This window comes from Balaenoptera borealis, assembly GCF_965194805.1.
Source record: "Balaenoptera borealis genome assembly, chromosome: 2".
Classification (NCBI taxonomy): Eukaryota; Metazoa; Chordata; class Mammalia; order Artiodactyla; family Balaenopteridae; genus Balaenoptera; species Balaenoptera borealis.
The window spans coordinates 115,214,011-115,228,543 of NC_138867.1; the positions used below are offsets into that span (position 1 = coordinate 115,214,011).

The 14,533-nt window shown below is 36.5% G+C and overlaps 1 protein-coding gene across 8 annotated transcripts in view; it reads left to right on the forward strand.

The window, feature by feature from the left end:
- SMAD5 (SMAD family member 5) overlaps positions 1–14,533 on the forward strand; it is a 53,972-nt gene that overhangs the window by 18,353 nt on the left and 21,086 nt on the right. For all 8 annotated transcript variants that reach the window (XM_082379712.1, XM_082379715.1, XM_082379709.1 and 5 more), the window contains exons 2-4: positions 833–1,386; positions 7,635–7,886; positions 11,586–11,705. In XM_082379712.1, coding sequence (XP_082235838.1) covers positions 984–1,386; positions 7,635–7,886; positions 11,586–11,705 — 775 coding nt within the window. In that variant the 5' untranslated portion in view covers positions 833–983. The remainder of the gene's footprint in view (positions 1–832; positions 1,387–7,634; positions 7,887–11,585; positions 11,706–14,533) is intronic.

The following is a 14,533-nucleotide window of genomic DNA, read 5'->3' on the forward strand; positions in this document are numbered from 1 at the left end:
ATCGGTGGAGTACCACTGCGTATTACTTCATCTTGTCACCATCACCAAGGGCTTCTTCAGGGTGTAGAATGGTGGTCTGCCTGGAGCAGGTTCATTAACTTAACATGCTTAAAATATCAGAGAAGGCAATAGGAATTATGAAATTATAAACTACCTTTTTTGGGATTAAACTTTGAATTTATTCTCTTTAAATCTAGCATTCTTCATTTTAAAAGTAGATACTTCCCATTTTCTGGCAGTTAAGTATGTTATAATTTATTTGAGGGTTTGGTACATCTTATGACAACTTCTAATAGAATTTGCATCTATAATAATAATGTGACTTGAGTACTACTATGACTTTTGCCCAAATCTTACAAGTCTGTGAAACATTTTAAAGAGAATAATGACCCTAGGGAAGAGCTAGATTTCTCTTAAGACTTTTGTTCAAATCAGGATAATATCATGTTCAAAACTGACACAGCACATAACCTGGATTTCAATGAAGAAAAGTACATTAGAATCAAACCTTAGATTTGGGGGCTTCTGACTGAAAGAAATAAAGGTCTAGGGACTGTTTTTTTTTTTTGGTGGGGGGATAATACCTAGAAAGTAGAGCACCCTACTTTGCTTTTGGTTATCATTTGGCATTGCCAGTGAATTATTTGTTCATATTATGAAGAAGGAAGTGAGTGGTCACAGGACTAAGAAAATTTCTCTTTCTAGATGTAGGTTTTTTGTTTTACTTTGTAAACCTTTTCTGCTGTTATTTAAAAGTAATATGCTTTCAAATTATATTGATTTAAATGTATGTTAATTGCATTCATTTAAATTTTCCCCCTTTCTCTTTCAGGACTTGAACCAATGAAAGAAGCTTATGGCACTTATGAAGATAAATGTCACTCCTCCCTTTTTAATTGGAATTTTTGTCTAGGACTTGTATATGACTTTTCACTTGTGATCTGACTTTGAGTTGCAGGAAGGTTTCTGAAGATTTAAATCAAATGACGTCAATGGCCAGCTTGTTTTCTTTTACTAGTCCAGCAGTAAAGCGATTGTTGGGCTGGAAGCAAGGTGATGAAGAGGAGAAATGGGCAGAAAAGGCAGTCGATGCTTTGGTGAAAAAGCTAAAAAAGAAAAAGGGTGCCATGGAGGAACTGGAGAAAGCCTTGAGCAGTCCAGGACAGCCAAGCAAATGTGTCACTATTCCCAGATCTTTAGATGGACGCCTGCAGGTTTCTCACAGAAAAGGCTTGCCCCATGTTATATATTGTCGTGTTTGGCGCTGGCCTGATTTGCAGAGTCATCATGAGCTAAAGCCATTGGATATTTGTGAATTTCCTTTTGGATCTAAGCAAAAAGAAGTTTGTATCAACCCATACCACTATAAGAGAGTGGAGAGTCCAGGTAGGTTTTAACTCCTCTGGGAAAAATTATAAAAACTTTTCTCTTTCTGATTTGCATTTGACTGAATTTAGTAATTAAAAAGGTTATTTTAGCTTTATGTTTCCTTCTTAAAGATTTTAATCTTGGGAGGAATACTGGATTTTGAATTTAGCTTACTATATGGATGATACAGCTCCCAAGTGGCTTGTTCTAATTCATTGTTCGCTGTAAGCAGCCAGTCGTATATACCCTCTGCCAGTCCTCTATTTTATCTAAAGTCTAAGTTCCATGTGTGTACTACATCCCACTCCTTTTTGTTTATTTTTTATTTATTCCAGCATTGTATTTTCCCTCTCTGCTAGACTTTTTCTGAAAGCATACAAGCATGTCATGATACAGCCCAACTTCAAAAAAAGTTAAGAATTTCTGTCTTGACCTCAAGAATATGCCCCCACCTCCAGTCTACCTTTTATAGTAGTCTCCATGTTTATTATCTCCACATTACTTTCTTCCTGTTCTTTCTTGATACCCCTCTAGTTAGTCTTTCTTCCCTACCATTTGACTTGTCAAATTCACTAATGACTGCTTTCTTACAGATAGAGGGGTCATTCATTCTCAGTCCTCATCTTACTTGCCCTCTCAACATCATTTGATACAGTTGCTCTTTTTCCCTCCCACTCAAAACTTTTTTATATTGGCTTCTGAAACACTACACTCTCCTAGTTTTCCTACCTCACTGGCTGTTTTTGCTTAGTCTCTTTGTTGGCTATTTTCCTGTTTTCACAGGAGTCAGTCCCTGGACTTTTTCTCCATCTATATTTTTCCTCTGTGTACTCTTATGTTATCACATGTCCTAAAACTGTCTATAAGCTCATGCGCACATTTTGAACTCCAGAGTCAGCTTCTCCTGACTCTGTATCCAGTCGCCTATTTAACATCTCCACCCGAATGTCTAATAAACATCAGATTTAATATGTCTAAATAGGACTTTGGATTTGTTTTTCCCACCAAGTCTTTTTTTTCCTCCAGTTTTCCCAGTTGAAGTACATGGCACTAGCATTCATGTAATTGCTCCCTAGAAGTCATCTTTTATTTCTCTCTTAGGTTCTGTGTTTGAGCTATGAGCAAATGCTGTTTGCTGTACCTTCAAAATATATCTTGATCATATCATCTCACCATTTCTAACAGCAGTACTCCAGTACAGACCATCATCATCTTTCACCTTAAGTAGTCTAATTGGTCTCTCTGTCTTTTTTCTTTCCCCCAACCCATTCTGTTTTCTATTATAGCATCCAGAGTGATCTTTAGAAAATATATATCAAATCATGTCAGTCCCTGCCCAAAACACTTTAAAGGCTTTCTGTCACACTTAGAACAGATTTCTACAAGGGCCTTCATGACCTATCCTCAAACTTCCTCTGTTCCTTGGACTTGCCATACTCCTGCATCCAGGCTTTTTTCCAATGCTGTTTCCTCTACTTAGAGTACTCTCCCCCCAGGATCTTTTCATGTCACATTTTCTCATTTCATTTAGTCCTTGCTCAAATGCCCCCATCACTACTTGACTCTATTAGGTATTTATTTTTTTTATTGACTGATGTGAGAAGGACCTTCCTCTGGCTCATTCTGTACTGCATTCCCAGTGCCTAGAATAGTATTATTACCTAGAACTTAGTAGGGAGTGCTCAGTAAATATTTTTTTGTATTGAATGAATTATATAAGCTGAGATACTAGCTGGGTACATTAGTTATCTATTGCTGCATAACAAAGTACCACAAGGTAAGTGGCTTAACACATGTTAATTATCTCACAGTTTCTGTCAGTCAGGAGTCCAGGCATGGCTTAACTGGGTCCTTTGCAAGGCTGTACTCTAGGTATTGGTCAGGACTTGGGTCTTACCGGAGGCTCAACTGAGAAAGGATCTCCTTCCCAGCTCATGTGATTATTATCAGGATTCAGTTCCTTGCAGGCTGTTGGACTCTTGTCTGGTTGTTGACTGGAGGCTGCCTTCATTTGCTTGCCATGGGACCTTCTCTATAGGTAGCTCACATTCATGGCCACTTACTTCTTCAAAGCCAGTAAGAAAGGGTCTTCTTGCTAGAAGGAACATTGTATTCTTGTGGAATGTTATTGCGTACATCCTGTCACTTTTGCCATATGCTATTGGTTAGAAGCAAGTCACAGATAATATACTCAGAGGGAGGGGGATTACTCCAGGGGTAAATACCCAGAGGCAGGAATCATGGTAGCCACCTTAGTCTGCGGGCCTCCGCTGGATTTCACTGAAGATAATATAAGAGCCCAGTGTGGTAAAAAAGCTATAAAAATAACATTGATTGTGGAGACTAGAAAAAAAAAGTAGTAATGGTGCTCTCAGGGAAAGTTCATTTTAAGGGCTTTAGGGCTGCCAGGTGGTATTTGAGGTGATTCTCAATTTCTTGTTGAATCCAAGGAGAGCTGTAACCTGAGGAATTGATGAGGAAAGGAAGATGTGAGGATTTAATAGAGAAGTGTAGTTTGGAAAGTTCCCAGGCTTGATATTTGCTAGAAGTTGTTGGAAAGAAAGTCAAGGAATTTAGTGTATTCCCCCATAGCTAGGGTGTGTCCAATAATCAGTCAATAGAAATGTCTTATTTTTGTAATCTGTTTTTCTCAGCTGTGATTCATTCTGTAGAAAAGACTGGGGCTTAGGCCTGGTATGCTTAAGCAAGTTAAGCAGCTGTGGCACAGGATGGATCACTTTATAGTACCAGTATTAATAAAGTCATAATAATAGTAACAGTAATAGTAATAGTAATGAACACTTATTGAGCACTTAAGGACTAGACACTTTCCTAATCCTATGAGGTTATTCCTTCATAGGGTTAGAAAATGGTACTAACATTTTACAGCACTCTAAGTTTACCAGTAAGTTTACAGATAAGGAAACCAAAACTTAATAGGGAAGTAACTTATATAAGATCACATATAGTGGAGCCAGAAAGTATTGCAGAATGGTAAAAAAAAAAAGGATGGAAAATAGTTGGAAAGTGATAAAGAAAAGAAAAATAGAGGGCCAACCCAGGTGATCCAGCGTTTAATAGGCAGTATTGTCTACTGGTTAAGACTATGTTCTGGAACCAGACTTTCTGGATTTGAATCCTGACTTTACCAATACTATCAGTGTGACCACAGGCAAATTAATTAACCTTTCTGTGACTTTGTTTCCTCATCTGTAAAATGGGAATAATAATACGTACTTCAGGTTAGTTACGAGAATTAGGTGAGTTAATGCATGAAAAGTGCTTAGATAAAACATTAACTGGCTCAGAATAAGTTTCAAATTAAATATTCCAATAAAATAATACATTCTAGAAATCAAGCATTGGAGAAAATGGGAAGGAGAAAATTATCAAAGAAATAGTACTAGAATAGTTCCCAGAACTGAAAATTGAAAGGGCCCAGTGACTGAGTAACCAGAGCAAGGGGCAGAAAAAAGACCCACACATGAAATTTTAGCATATCATGGATAAAAAGAAGATTTTGAAAGCTCTCAGAAAAGTCAGGGCACATAGAAAAGACTGAGAATGAGAATACTGGATTTCTCAATGCAGTTTTAGATTCTAGAAGAAAATGAAGCAGTGCCCCCCAAATTCAGAAAGAAAAAGTTATCTATTCTGGAATCTGTCTGCAGATAAACATAAGACAAGATATTTTCATATAGGCGAGGGCTCAAAATTTCTCTTCCTTACATCCTTCCGTAGGAAGCTAATAAAGAATGAGGTCCAGGAAATGGGATCCAGCAAGAGAGAAGAGAAGGGGAGGTTCAAGGACCTCAGATTTGTAGGAGATTTAAGTAGCAGCCAGTCTAGATTATAGCAAAGGATGGAGAATCAGGGGAGAAAATGGAATCAATAGATTATTTGTTTATTTGTGGGATCTGGAAAATAATATTGATGGGAATTTGATAGATCTGTTGGACTTCTGGAAATTAGTGGTACAAACTTGAGATTAATTAAATGAAGGACCAAGGCAATAATTAACTTTAATAAAAACATTGTTCAAGGAAAAATATAATCATGATATATACTTGGCTCAGCAGTGAATTGTATTTATATAATTTGTATAACATATAAAATATAAACACTGGATATTGATTTAACCAAAATTTTTTATGTGACTTTATTGTGGGGAAGGGGAAGGGGAGTGGGATAGAATGGTTTAAGAAAGCTACTTCATTTACCATAAAAGCAAGTCTACAAATAATGTCTTGACCAACCAATAACAACAGTATAAGTATATTACTTAGTAGTGCACAAAGTGAATGTTAGAAGAAATGGCTAAGAGTTTAAATTTGTTGTCTCTGGAAGCAGTATTTGAGGAGGCTTAGAAATTGTTCTTTTTGTTTATAATCTCTTGTAGCATCTATCTTTTTAAACTATCCATGTATTATTTTTGAATGAAAATAAAATAATTTCTAAAAAAATGATGTGTATAGATAATATACAAGTAAGAGAGAAATCAGTGATTTTAGTTGTGCCTCAAAAAAAAAAAAAGTAAAGAAATCCTTACTGGATTGAACTCCTAAGTAGTTATTTCACTAAGTCTTTCAGATTGCTAGGCAGCTACACATAGACATTCTTACTGTCTCATGCCCTACTACTGTCCAGTGGCATCTGTCCCATCATTTTGTAAGGGGAACAGCAGTTAGTAATACACCGTAGAATGAAGCGATTGTAGTCAGATGTTAACTACATAATCACAACACTAATTCAGTAAAATGAAAAGAGATAAAACAATAGTACAAATTGCAGAGCTTCTGATTCCGCAGGTTCATTCTTACTTCAGGAAGGGGAAGTGTGACCCAGTTAACTTAAAAACAGATTGATTTTGTTGCTGCTGACTGATGTCAGAGTCAAAGTGAGATTTTCGGAAGTGAAATTACACTGACAAATATAGGAAAGTTATAAAAGAGATGAATTAGTACCGTAAGAGTTTAGAGAAATCAGGTTTGTTTCAATTTCCTGTAGGGAAAGGTGATCGGATATTTGTATGTGGTTGACACTTGGGTCTTTAGAGAAATTGAATGTTTGAATAAAGTGAATCTGCTAAGAAAAAGTGTATCTCTTAAAATGTTTAGGCTTTCTTGTATATATTTTCATTATGGTCGTGTTTAGAAAAATTATTTTGAATGGAAGACCTCTACCTAGGAGTTGTTACTGTTTTCAGTTGGGAAAACTTTACTGAAGAACATAAAATGCAAGATCTCTCAAAGAAAGAAGGTAAAATGTCCAAAATTGGAAACATGGAGGCTTTCAGGGCATGTGCATAGCTGATCCCAACTTTATTCTCTAGTCTTACCTCCCAGTTCAGTGCTTAGGCCACCTGACTGTTCTTTCTTATCTTTATCCATCTCCTCCTTTACATTCTTTACACTCTCCACCACTAGCACTTCCCTGTGAAATGCTTCCAAGTCTTTAAGGTCCAATCAGGTGTTGTCTTTTCCATGGTATTTTGTTTGATTCCTTGCTAGCTGGGAATGCTCACCTCTGTTCAACTCTCAGTGCATTAAATTCTCTGTGTTATGGTTGTTTTTATCTATTTTTTAATTAAAAAAAATTTTAAAGTTATATTAATCCATTATTTTATTTCAAATTAATATTAGCTTCTTATTTCATTAAAAGCATACACAGTCTTGAATGGTAAAGAGCAAACATGCAAAGCAGTAATGTCATGGTAATAGCTACCTTGGTTGCAAACTAAGGGATGATACTTTTGTGCACATGGTTTAGGATGTGTTCCCTGTTGCATGTAGATGAAGCAAGACCAACAGCAGTAACATCTAAGGAGATGATGACATATTTACCTTTTTTTTTTTTTAGATGTAGTTGATGTACAGTATTATATAAGTTTCAGGTGTACAACATGGTGATTCACAATTTTTAAAGGTTATACTCCATTTATAGTTTTTATAAAATATTGGCTATATTCCCTGTGTTGTAATTATGGTTGTTCTTAAATGTGCTTGATCTCTTATAGAACAGGAGTGATATCTTCTCTGCTTTGGATGTTCTGTCTTCTAGAGTATTTTATATAGGCTGAGTGCTTAGAGAATTTTTGGTTTAGTTATTTTGTAAATATAGATTCAAGGTTCTACAAAGCAGCCCTTCCTAAAAATAAATTGTTTTAATAGGTTTACAGTCTTCCCTGAATCCTTTGTGTCTTTCCCTTCATGTGTATATTTGTTTTAATCGTTGCTGACAGATGACTTTTGATTTTTGTCTTTCAGTCTTACCTCCAGTATTAGTGCCTCGTCATAATGAATTCAACCCACAACACAGCCTTCTGGTTCAGTTTAGAAACTTAAGCCACAATGAACCTCACATGCCACAAAATGCAACGTTTCCAGATTCTTTCCATCAGCCCAACAACACTCCTTTTCCCTTATCTCCAAATAGTCCCTACCCTCCTTCCCCTGCTAGCAGCACATATCCCAACTCCCCAGCAAGCTCTGGACCAGGAAGTCCATTTCAGCTCCCAGGTAAGAATTTATTTTATTGATACAAAAAAATAATTCCTAGGAATTAGCAGTTGTTCTAATACTCCTGATCCTCTGGGTGAACTGTTAATATGCCAAGAGCCAACTATTTTTGACTATTCTTTGGTAATTGTTTGATTTTCAGAAGAGTTTGGGATTTTATTTTGCCAAGTACCGTAAGTTTAAAAAAATGTAAGTAGACCTATTTTTCACAAAATATAAGAAACAATCCTGAAATTTGTATAGAACCATAAAAGACCCCGAATAGCCAAAGCAGTTTTCAGAAAGAAGGACAAAGCAGAAGGCATCACACTCCCTGATTTCAAACTGTATTACAAAGCTGTAATAATCAAAATAATATAATATTGGCATAAAAACAGATACATAGATCATTGGAACAGAATAGAGAGTCCAGAAATAAACTCATGCAAAAATGGTCAATTATTGGGTGGGCCAAAAGGTTCGTTCAGTTTTTAACATAAGATGGCTCTAGTAGCACTTAGTTGTCTTTAACTTCAGTTGAAACAGTTTTGTTAGATTGTATTTCACAGCCGTCATATCAGTGTGCATTAAAAAAAGACTTATCGGGCTTCCCTGGTGGCGCAGTGGTTGAGAGTCCGCCTGCCAATGCAGGGGACACTGGTTCGAGCCCTGGTCTGGGAAGATCCCACATGCCGCGGAGCAACTGGGCCCGTGAGCCACAATTACTGAGCCTGCGCGTCTGGAGCCTGTGCTCCGCAACAAGAGAGGCCGCGATAGTGAGAGGCCCGCGCACCGCGATGAAGAGTGGCCCCCGCTTGCCGCAACTGGAGAAAGCCTTCGCACAGAAACGAAGACCCAACACACCCAAAAAGAAATAAAGAAATAAATTTAAAAAAAATAAATTCTATCTGTAAAAAAAAAAAAAGACATCAAAATTGGTGAATTTTTGTGCAGGCATTTAATATTGAAGATGGAAGGAAAACAACATTTTCAGCATATTATGCTTTATTATTTCGAGAAAGGTAGAAATGCAGCTGCAACGCGTTGGAAATAACAAGTGTTGGTGAGGATCTGGAGATATGGGAACTCTTGTGCACTGTTGGTGGGAATGTAAATTAGTACAGCCACTTTTGAAAACAGTATGGAGTTTCCTCAAAAAATCAAAAATAGAACTACCATGTGATTCTGCAATTCTACTTCTGGATATTTATCCAAAGAAAACAAAAACACTAACTCAGAAAGATATCTACCCCCCACCCCCATGTTCATTGCAGCATTATTTACAGTAGCCATGATTTGGAAGCAACCTAAGTGTTCACTGATAGATGAATGGATAAAGAAGATACAATAACACACACACACATATTCACAGTGGAATATTATCCAGCCTAAAAAAAGAATGAAATCTTGCCATTTGTGACATGGATGAACCTTGACAGCATTATGCTAGATGAAATAAGACTGAGAAAGACAAATACTATATGGTCTCTCTCAAATAAGATATGTGGAATCTTAAAAAATAAAGAAGAAACTAAGCTCACAGATACACAGGACAGATTGGTTGTTGCCAGACGTGGTGGGGGAAGTGGATGAACTGTTTTTATTTTTTTTAGTTTAAATAAATTGAATTTTTTAAAAAAGCAAACACAATTTGGGGGAGATCAGAGATTACCCTTTAAGAATAATGACAATAAAATAAGATAGAATTTAAAAATTGCACTCCCTCCTCCCAACCCACCTTCCCTCTCTCATTGCTTGATCTTTCTCTATAGCATGTATTACAATCCAATATAGTATATATTGTCTTTATTTACAGTCTGCCTCTCCCCAGCCTCCCCTGTCTTGACTATAAACTCCATGAAAACAGGGATTTTATAGCATCTTTTGTTTTTTGCTATATACCCAGTACCTATATCAGAGTCTAGTATGCAGTAGATCCTCAATAAATATTTGTTAAATGAATAGACAAAATTATAGCAACACATAAATACATTTACTGCTAACTGTAGGTATACCCATATGTCAAGTGGTTGCCAGTGCAGCTTGAGAGATTGAAGCCAAATGGTGTTAATTTGAAAGGTTTCACAGAGAGGAGTCCTATTATACAGTAAAGGCAGCGTGTAGTAAAAGCTTATCAAAGACATAAAGACAAAATGACTGTTTGATGAATGTGAAGTAAAGTAGCTAATCTGGAAACAAAATGTGGTTAGATATCAATTGACCATTTATTGGACCAAATGACTAAATCCATATATACCATCAGGCATTAAAATTAAGTTCTACCAAAACAACAGCAGCAACAAAGGAAGTAGCTATGTTTGATGTAAAGTTAAATATTTTCGTATAATTTATAATACCAAGTACCATTTATCAAGTGCCTTTTATGTAACTAATACTGTGATGAAAGATACCACATTAAATTTAATCTTCAGAACAACCAAGTGAGATAGATATTTTTCTTGTTTTACGGATGGAAAACGAAACTGGTATTAACCCCAAGAGCTTAAATACCTTGCATAAGGTTGCACAGCTGATCAGTGGGGGTTCAGGCCCAGGTTTCTCTGAGTCTAAAGTGTGTGCTTTTTTAACTTTGCTACATTGGTTGTCAAATCATTTTGTACTTCGGTAGGTTAAAATGAACCCCAGTTATCTTTAATTAGGTAACTGATGCACCGAATTGCCTGAAGAAGGATCATAAGTGGATTTTTAAAGTTGCTAAATTTTGTTAATGGCATGCCTGTCTTATGTGAGTAAATTGTGAGGTCACTGTGTCAAGAAATATTGGGATGCCTACTGTTGTAAGTAGGGTCATATGTAAATATATACTTTGTAGTTTCTCTACTGCAGTGAAATAGCAATTGATGAAGTTGTGTTTTGTTGTGTTGTGTTTCTTTGAAGAGGATTTCAGTTCCAACTGTTTAACTTGCTGTTAGGTGTTTGTTCAAAAACTAATTTTCATCCTTTGTCCTAGATTCAGTGCTGATTGTAGCTCTGTCTCAAAATACATCTTATACAAACTTTGAGGTGAAAGACAAGTTATATTCAGTATTTATAGTTATGAGACAAATAAGTATAACTGTAGCTTTTATAAAGGTTTTCAACCACAAATGTTGGAACTCAAAAGATATTCTAGTTAACTTTCAGTTTCCTAAGAGCCACTTAATAGGATTTAGCCATTTAATAGGACAGAGCAACCATTTTAAGACATTGCAGAAGAATTAGACAGCTGCTGTTAGTGTTGGCAGATTTTGAAAGAGCATGGTTTTATTTTCCAGTTTTAAATAACCATACAGTATGTGATGATCTTGATAATTCAAAAATGTCTCTGTAGATATCTATCTAAACAAGGATAATCTGTGGCCTTCAGATTGACCTGCAGTAGTTGCAGTTTCTCTGAGCATATGATTCTAAGCAAATGGAGGCAAAATTCTTGACCTTGAATTCTATTTTAGTGAATTTTAGCACTGATCTTACTATCCTGGATTGGAACAAATTCATGTGGACCTGCAGTAGGTTTTTGGTAGCTAATGGGTGTGCTGTCTTTTCTCCTTTTCCCTTGCCCTAAGGTAGCATCCTACATTTTTGTGTGTCTCTGATGTTCAGTAATGAATCCTGCTGGTAATCTTAAGAATTTTCAGATGTGTTTAGATTAACTTTGAGCAGGATGAAGATTTTAACTATTCTTTTGGGACTTAATTTGTCTCATTTTATCCCTCTTAGCTGATACTCCTCCTCCTGCATATATGCCACCAGATGATCAGATGGGTCAAGATAATTCCCAGCCCATGGATACAAGCAATAATTTGATTCCTCAGATTATGCCCAGTATATCCAGCAGAGGTAAGAGAAATACAATACTTACTTTGTTGTTGTTGCTCTTTTTTTTTTTTTTTTTTAACTTCTTAGCCACTTTTAACAACCACCTTTATTGAGGTACAGTAATAATTTATTTTTTTTAATTTAATTTTATTTTTTATACAGCAGGTTCTTATAAGTTATCTATTTTATACATATTAGTGTATACATGTCAATCCCCATCTCCCAGTTCATCCCACCACCCCCACCCCCCCTCCGCTTTCCCCCCTTGGTGTCCATACGTTTCTTCTCTACATCTGTGTCTCAATTTCTGCCCTGCAAACCAGTTCACCTGTACCATTTTTCTAGGTTCCACATACATGCATTAATATACGATATTTGTTTTTCTCTTTCTGACTTACTTCACTCTGTATGACAGTCTCTAGATCCATCCACATCTCTACAAATGACCCAATTTCGTTCCTTTTTATGGCTGAGTAATATTCCATTGTATATATGTGCCACATCTTCTTTATCCATTCGTCTGTCGATGAGCATTTAGGTTGCTTCCATGACCTGGCTATTGTAAATAGTGCTGCATTGAACATTGGAGTTCATGTGTCTTTTTGAATTATGGTTTTCTCTTGGTATATGCCCAGTAATGGAATTGCTGGGTCATATGGTAATTCTATTTTTAGTTTTTTAAGGAACCTCCATACTGTTCTCCATAGTGGCTCTACCAATTTACATTCCCACCAACAGTGCAAAAGGGTTCCCTTTTCGCCACACCCTCTCCAGCATTTGTTGTTTGTAGATTTTCTGATGATGCCCATTCTAACTGGTGTGAGGTGATACCTCATTGTAGTTTTGATTTGCATTTCTCTAATAATTAGTGATGTTGAGCATCTTTTCATGTGCTTCTTGGCCATCTGTATGTCTTCTTTTTTTTTTCTTTTATTTTTAAAATTAAAAAAATTTTTAACATCTTTATTGCAGTATAATTGCTTTACAATGGTGTGTTAGTTTCTGCTTTATAACAAAGTGAATCAGCTATACATATACATATATCCCCATATCCTCTCCCTCTTGTGTCTCCCTCCCTCCTTCCCTCCCTATCCCACCCATCTAGGTGGTCACAAAGCACCGAGCTGATCTCCCTGTGCTATGTGGCTGCTTCCCACTAGCTATCTATCTTACATTTGGTAGTATATATAAGTCCATGCCACTCTCTCACTCTGTCCCAGCTTACCCTTCCCCCTCCGCTTGTCCTCAAGTCCATTCTCTACGTCTGCGTCTTTATTCCTGTCCTGCCCCTAGGTTCTTCAGAACCATTTTTTTTCTTAGATTCCATATATATGTGTTAGCATACTGTATTTGTTTTTCTCTTTCTGACTTACTTCACTCTGTAGGACAGACTCTGTGTCCATCCACCTCACTACAAATAATTCAATTTCGTTTCTTTTTATGGCTGAGTAATATTCCATTGTATATATGTGCCACATCTTCTTTACCCATTTATCTGTTGATGGACACTTCCATGTCCTGGCTATTGTAAACTGTGCTGCAATGAACATTGTGGTACATGACTCTTTTTGAATTATGGTTTTCTCAGTGTATATGCCCAGTAGTGGGATTGCTGGGTCATATGGTAGTTGTATTTTTAGTTTCTTAAGGAACCTCCATACTGTTCTCCATAGTGGCTGTATCAATTTACATTCCCACCAACAGTGTAGGAGGGTTCCCTTTTCTCCACACCCTCCCCAGCATTTACTGTTTGTAGGTTTTCTGATGATGGCCATTCTGACTGGTGTGAGGTGATACCTCATTGTAGTTTTGATTTGCATTTCTCTAATAATTAGTGATGTTGAACATTCTTTCATGTGTTTGTTGGCAATCTGTATATCTTCTTTGGAGAAATGTCTATTTAGGTCTTCTGCCCATTTTTGGATTGGGTTTTGTTTTTTTGATATTGAGCTGTATGAGCTGCTTGTAAATTTTGGAGATTAATCCTTTGTCAGTTGCTTCATTTGCAAATATTTTCTTCCATTCTGAGGGTTGTCTTTTCGTCTTATTTACGGTTTCCTTTGCTGTGCAAAAGCTTTTAAGTTTCATTAGGTCCCATTTGTTTATTTTTGTTTTTATTTCCCTTTCTCTAGGAGGTGGGTCGAAAAGGATCTTGCTGTGATTTATGTCATAGAGTGTTCTGCCGATGTTTTCCTCTAAGAGTTTTAGTGTCTGACCTTACATTTAGGTGTTTAATCCATTTTGAGTTTATTTTTGTGTATGGTGTTAAGTAGTGTTCTAATTTCATTCTTTTACATGTAGCTGTCCAGTTTTCCCAGCACCACTTATTGAAGAGGCTGTCTTTTCTCTATTGTATATTCTTGCCTCCTTTATCAGAAATAAGGTGACCATATGTGCGTGGGTTTATCTCTGGCCCTTCTATCCTGTTCCATTGATCTATATTTCTGTTTTTGTGCCAGTACCATACTCTCTTGATTACTGTGGCTTTGTAGTATAGGCAGAAGTCAGGGAGCCTGATTCCTCCAACTCCGTTTTTCTTTCTCAAGATTGCTTTGGCTATTCGGGGTCTTTTGTGTTTCCATACAAATTGTGAAATTTTTTGTTCTGGTTCTGTGAAAAATGCCGTTGGTAGTTTGATAGGGATTGCATTGAATCTGTAGATTGCTTTGGGTAGTATAGTCATCTTCACAATGTTGATTCTTCAAGTCCAAGAACATGGTATATCTCTCCATCTGTTTGTATCATCTTTAATATCTTTCATCAGTGTCTTATTGATTCCTTCTAGTGTATTTTTCATTTCAGTTATTGTATTGTTCATCTGTGTTTGTTTGTCCTTTAATTCTTCTAGG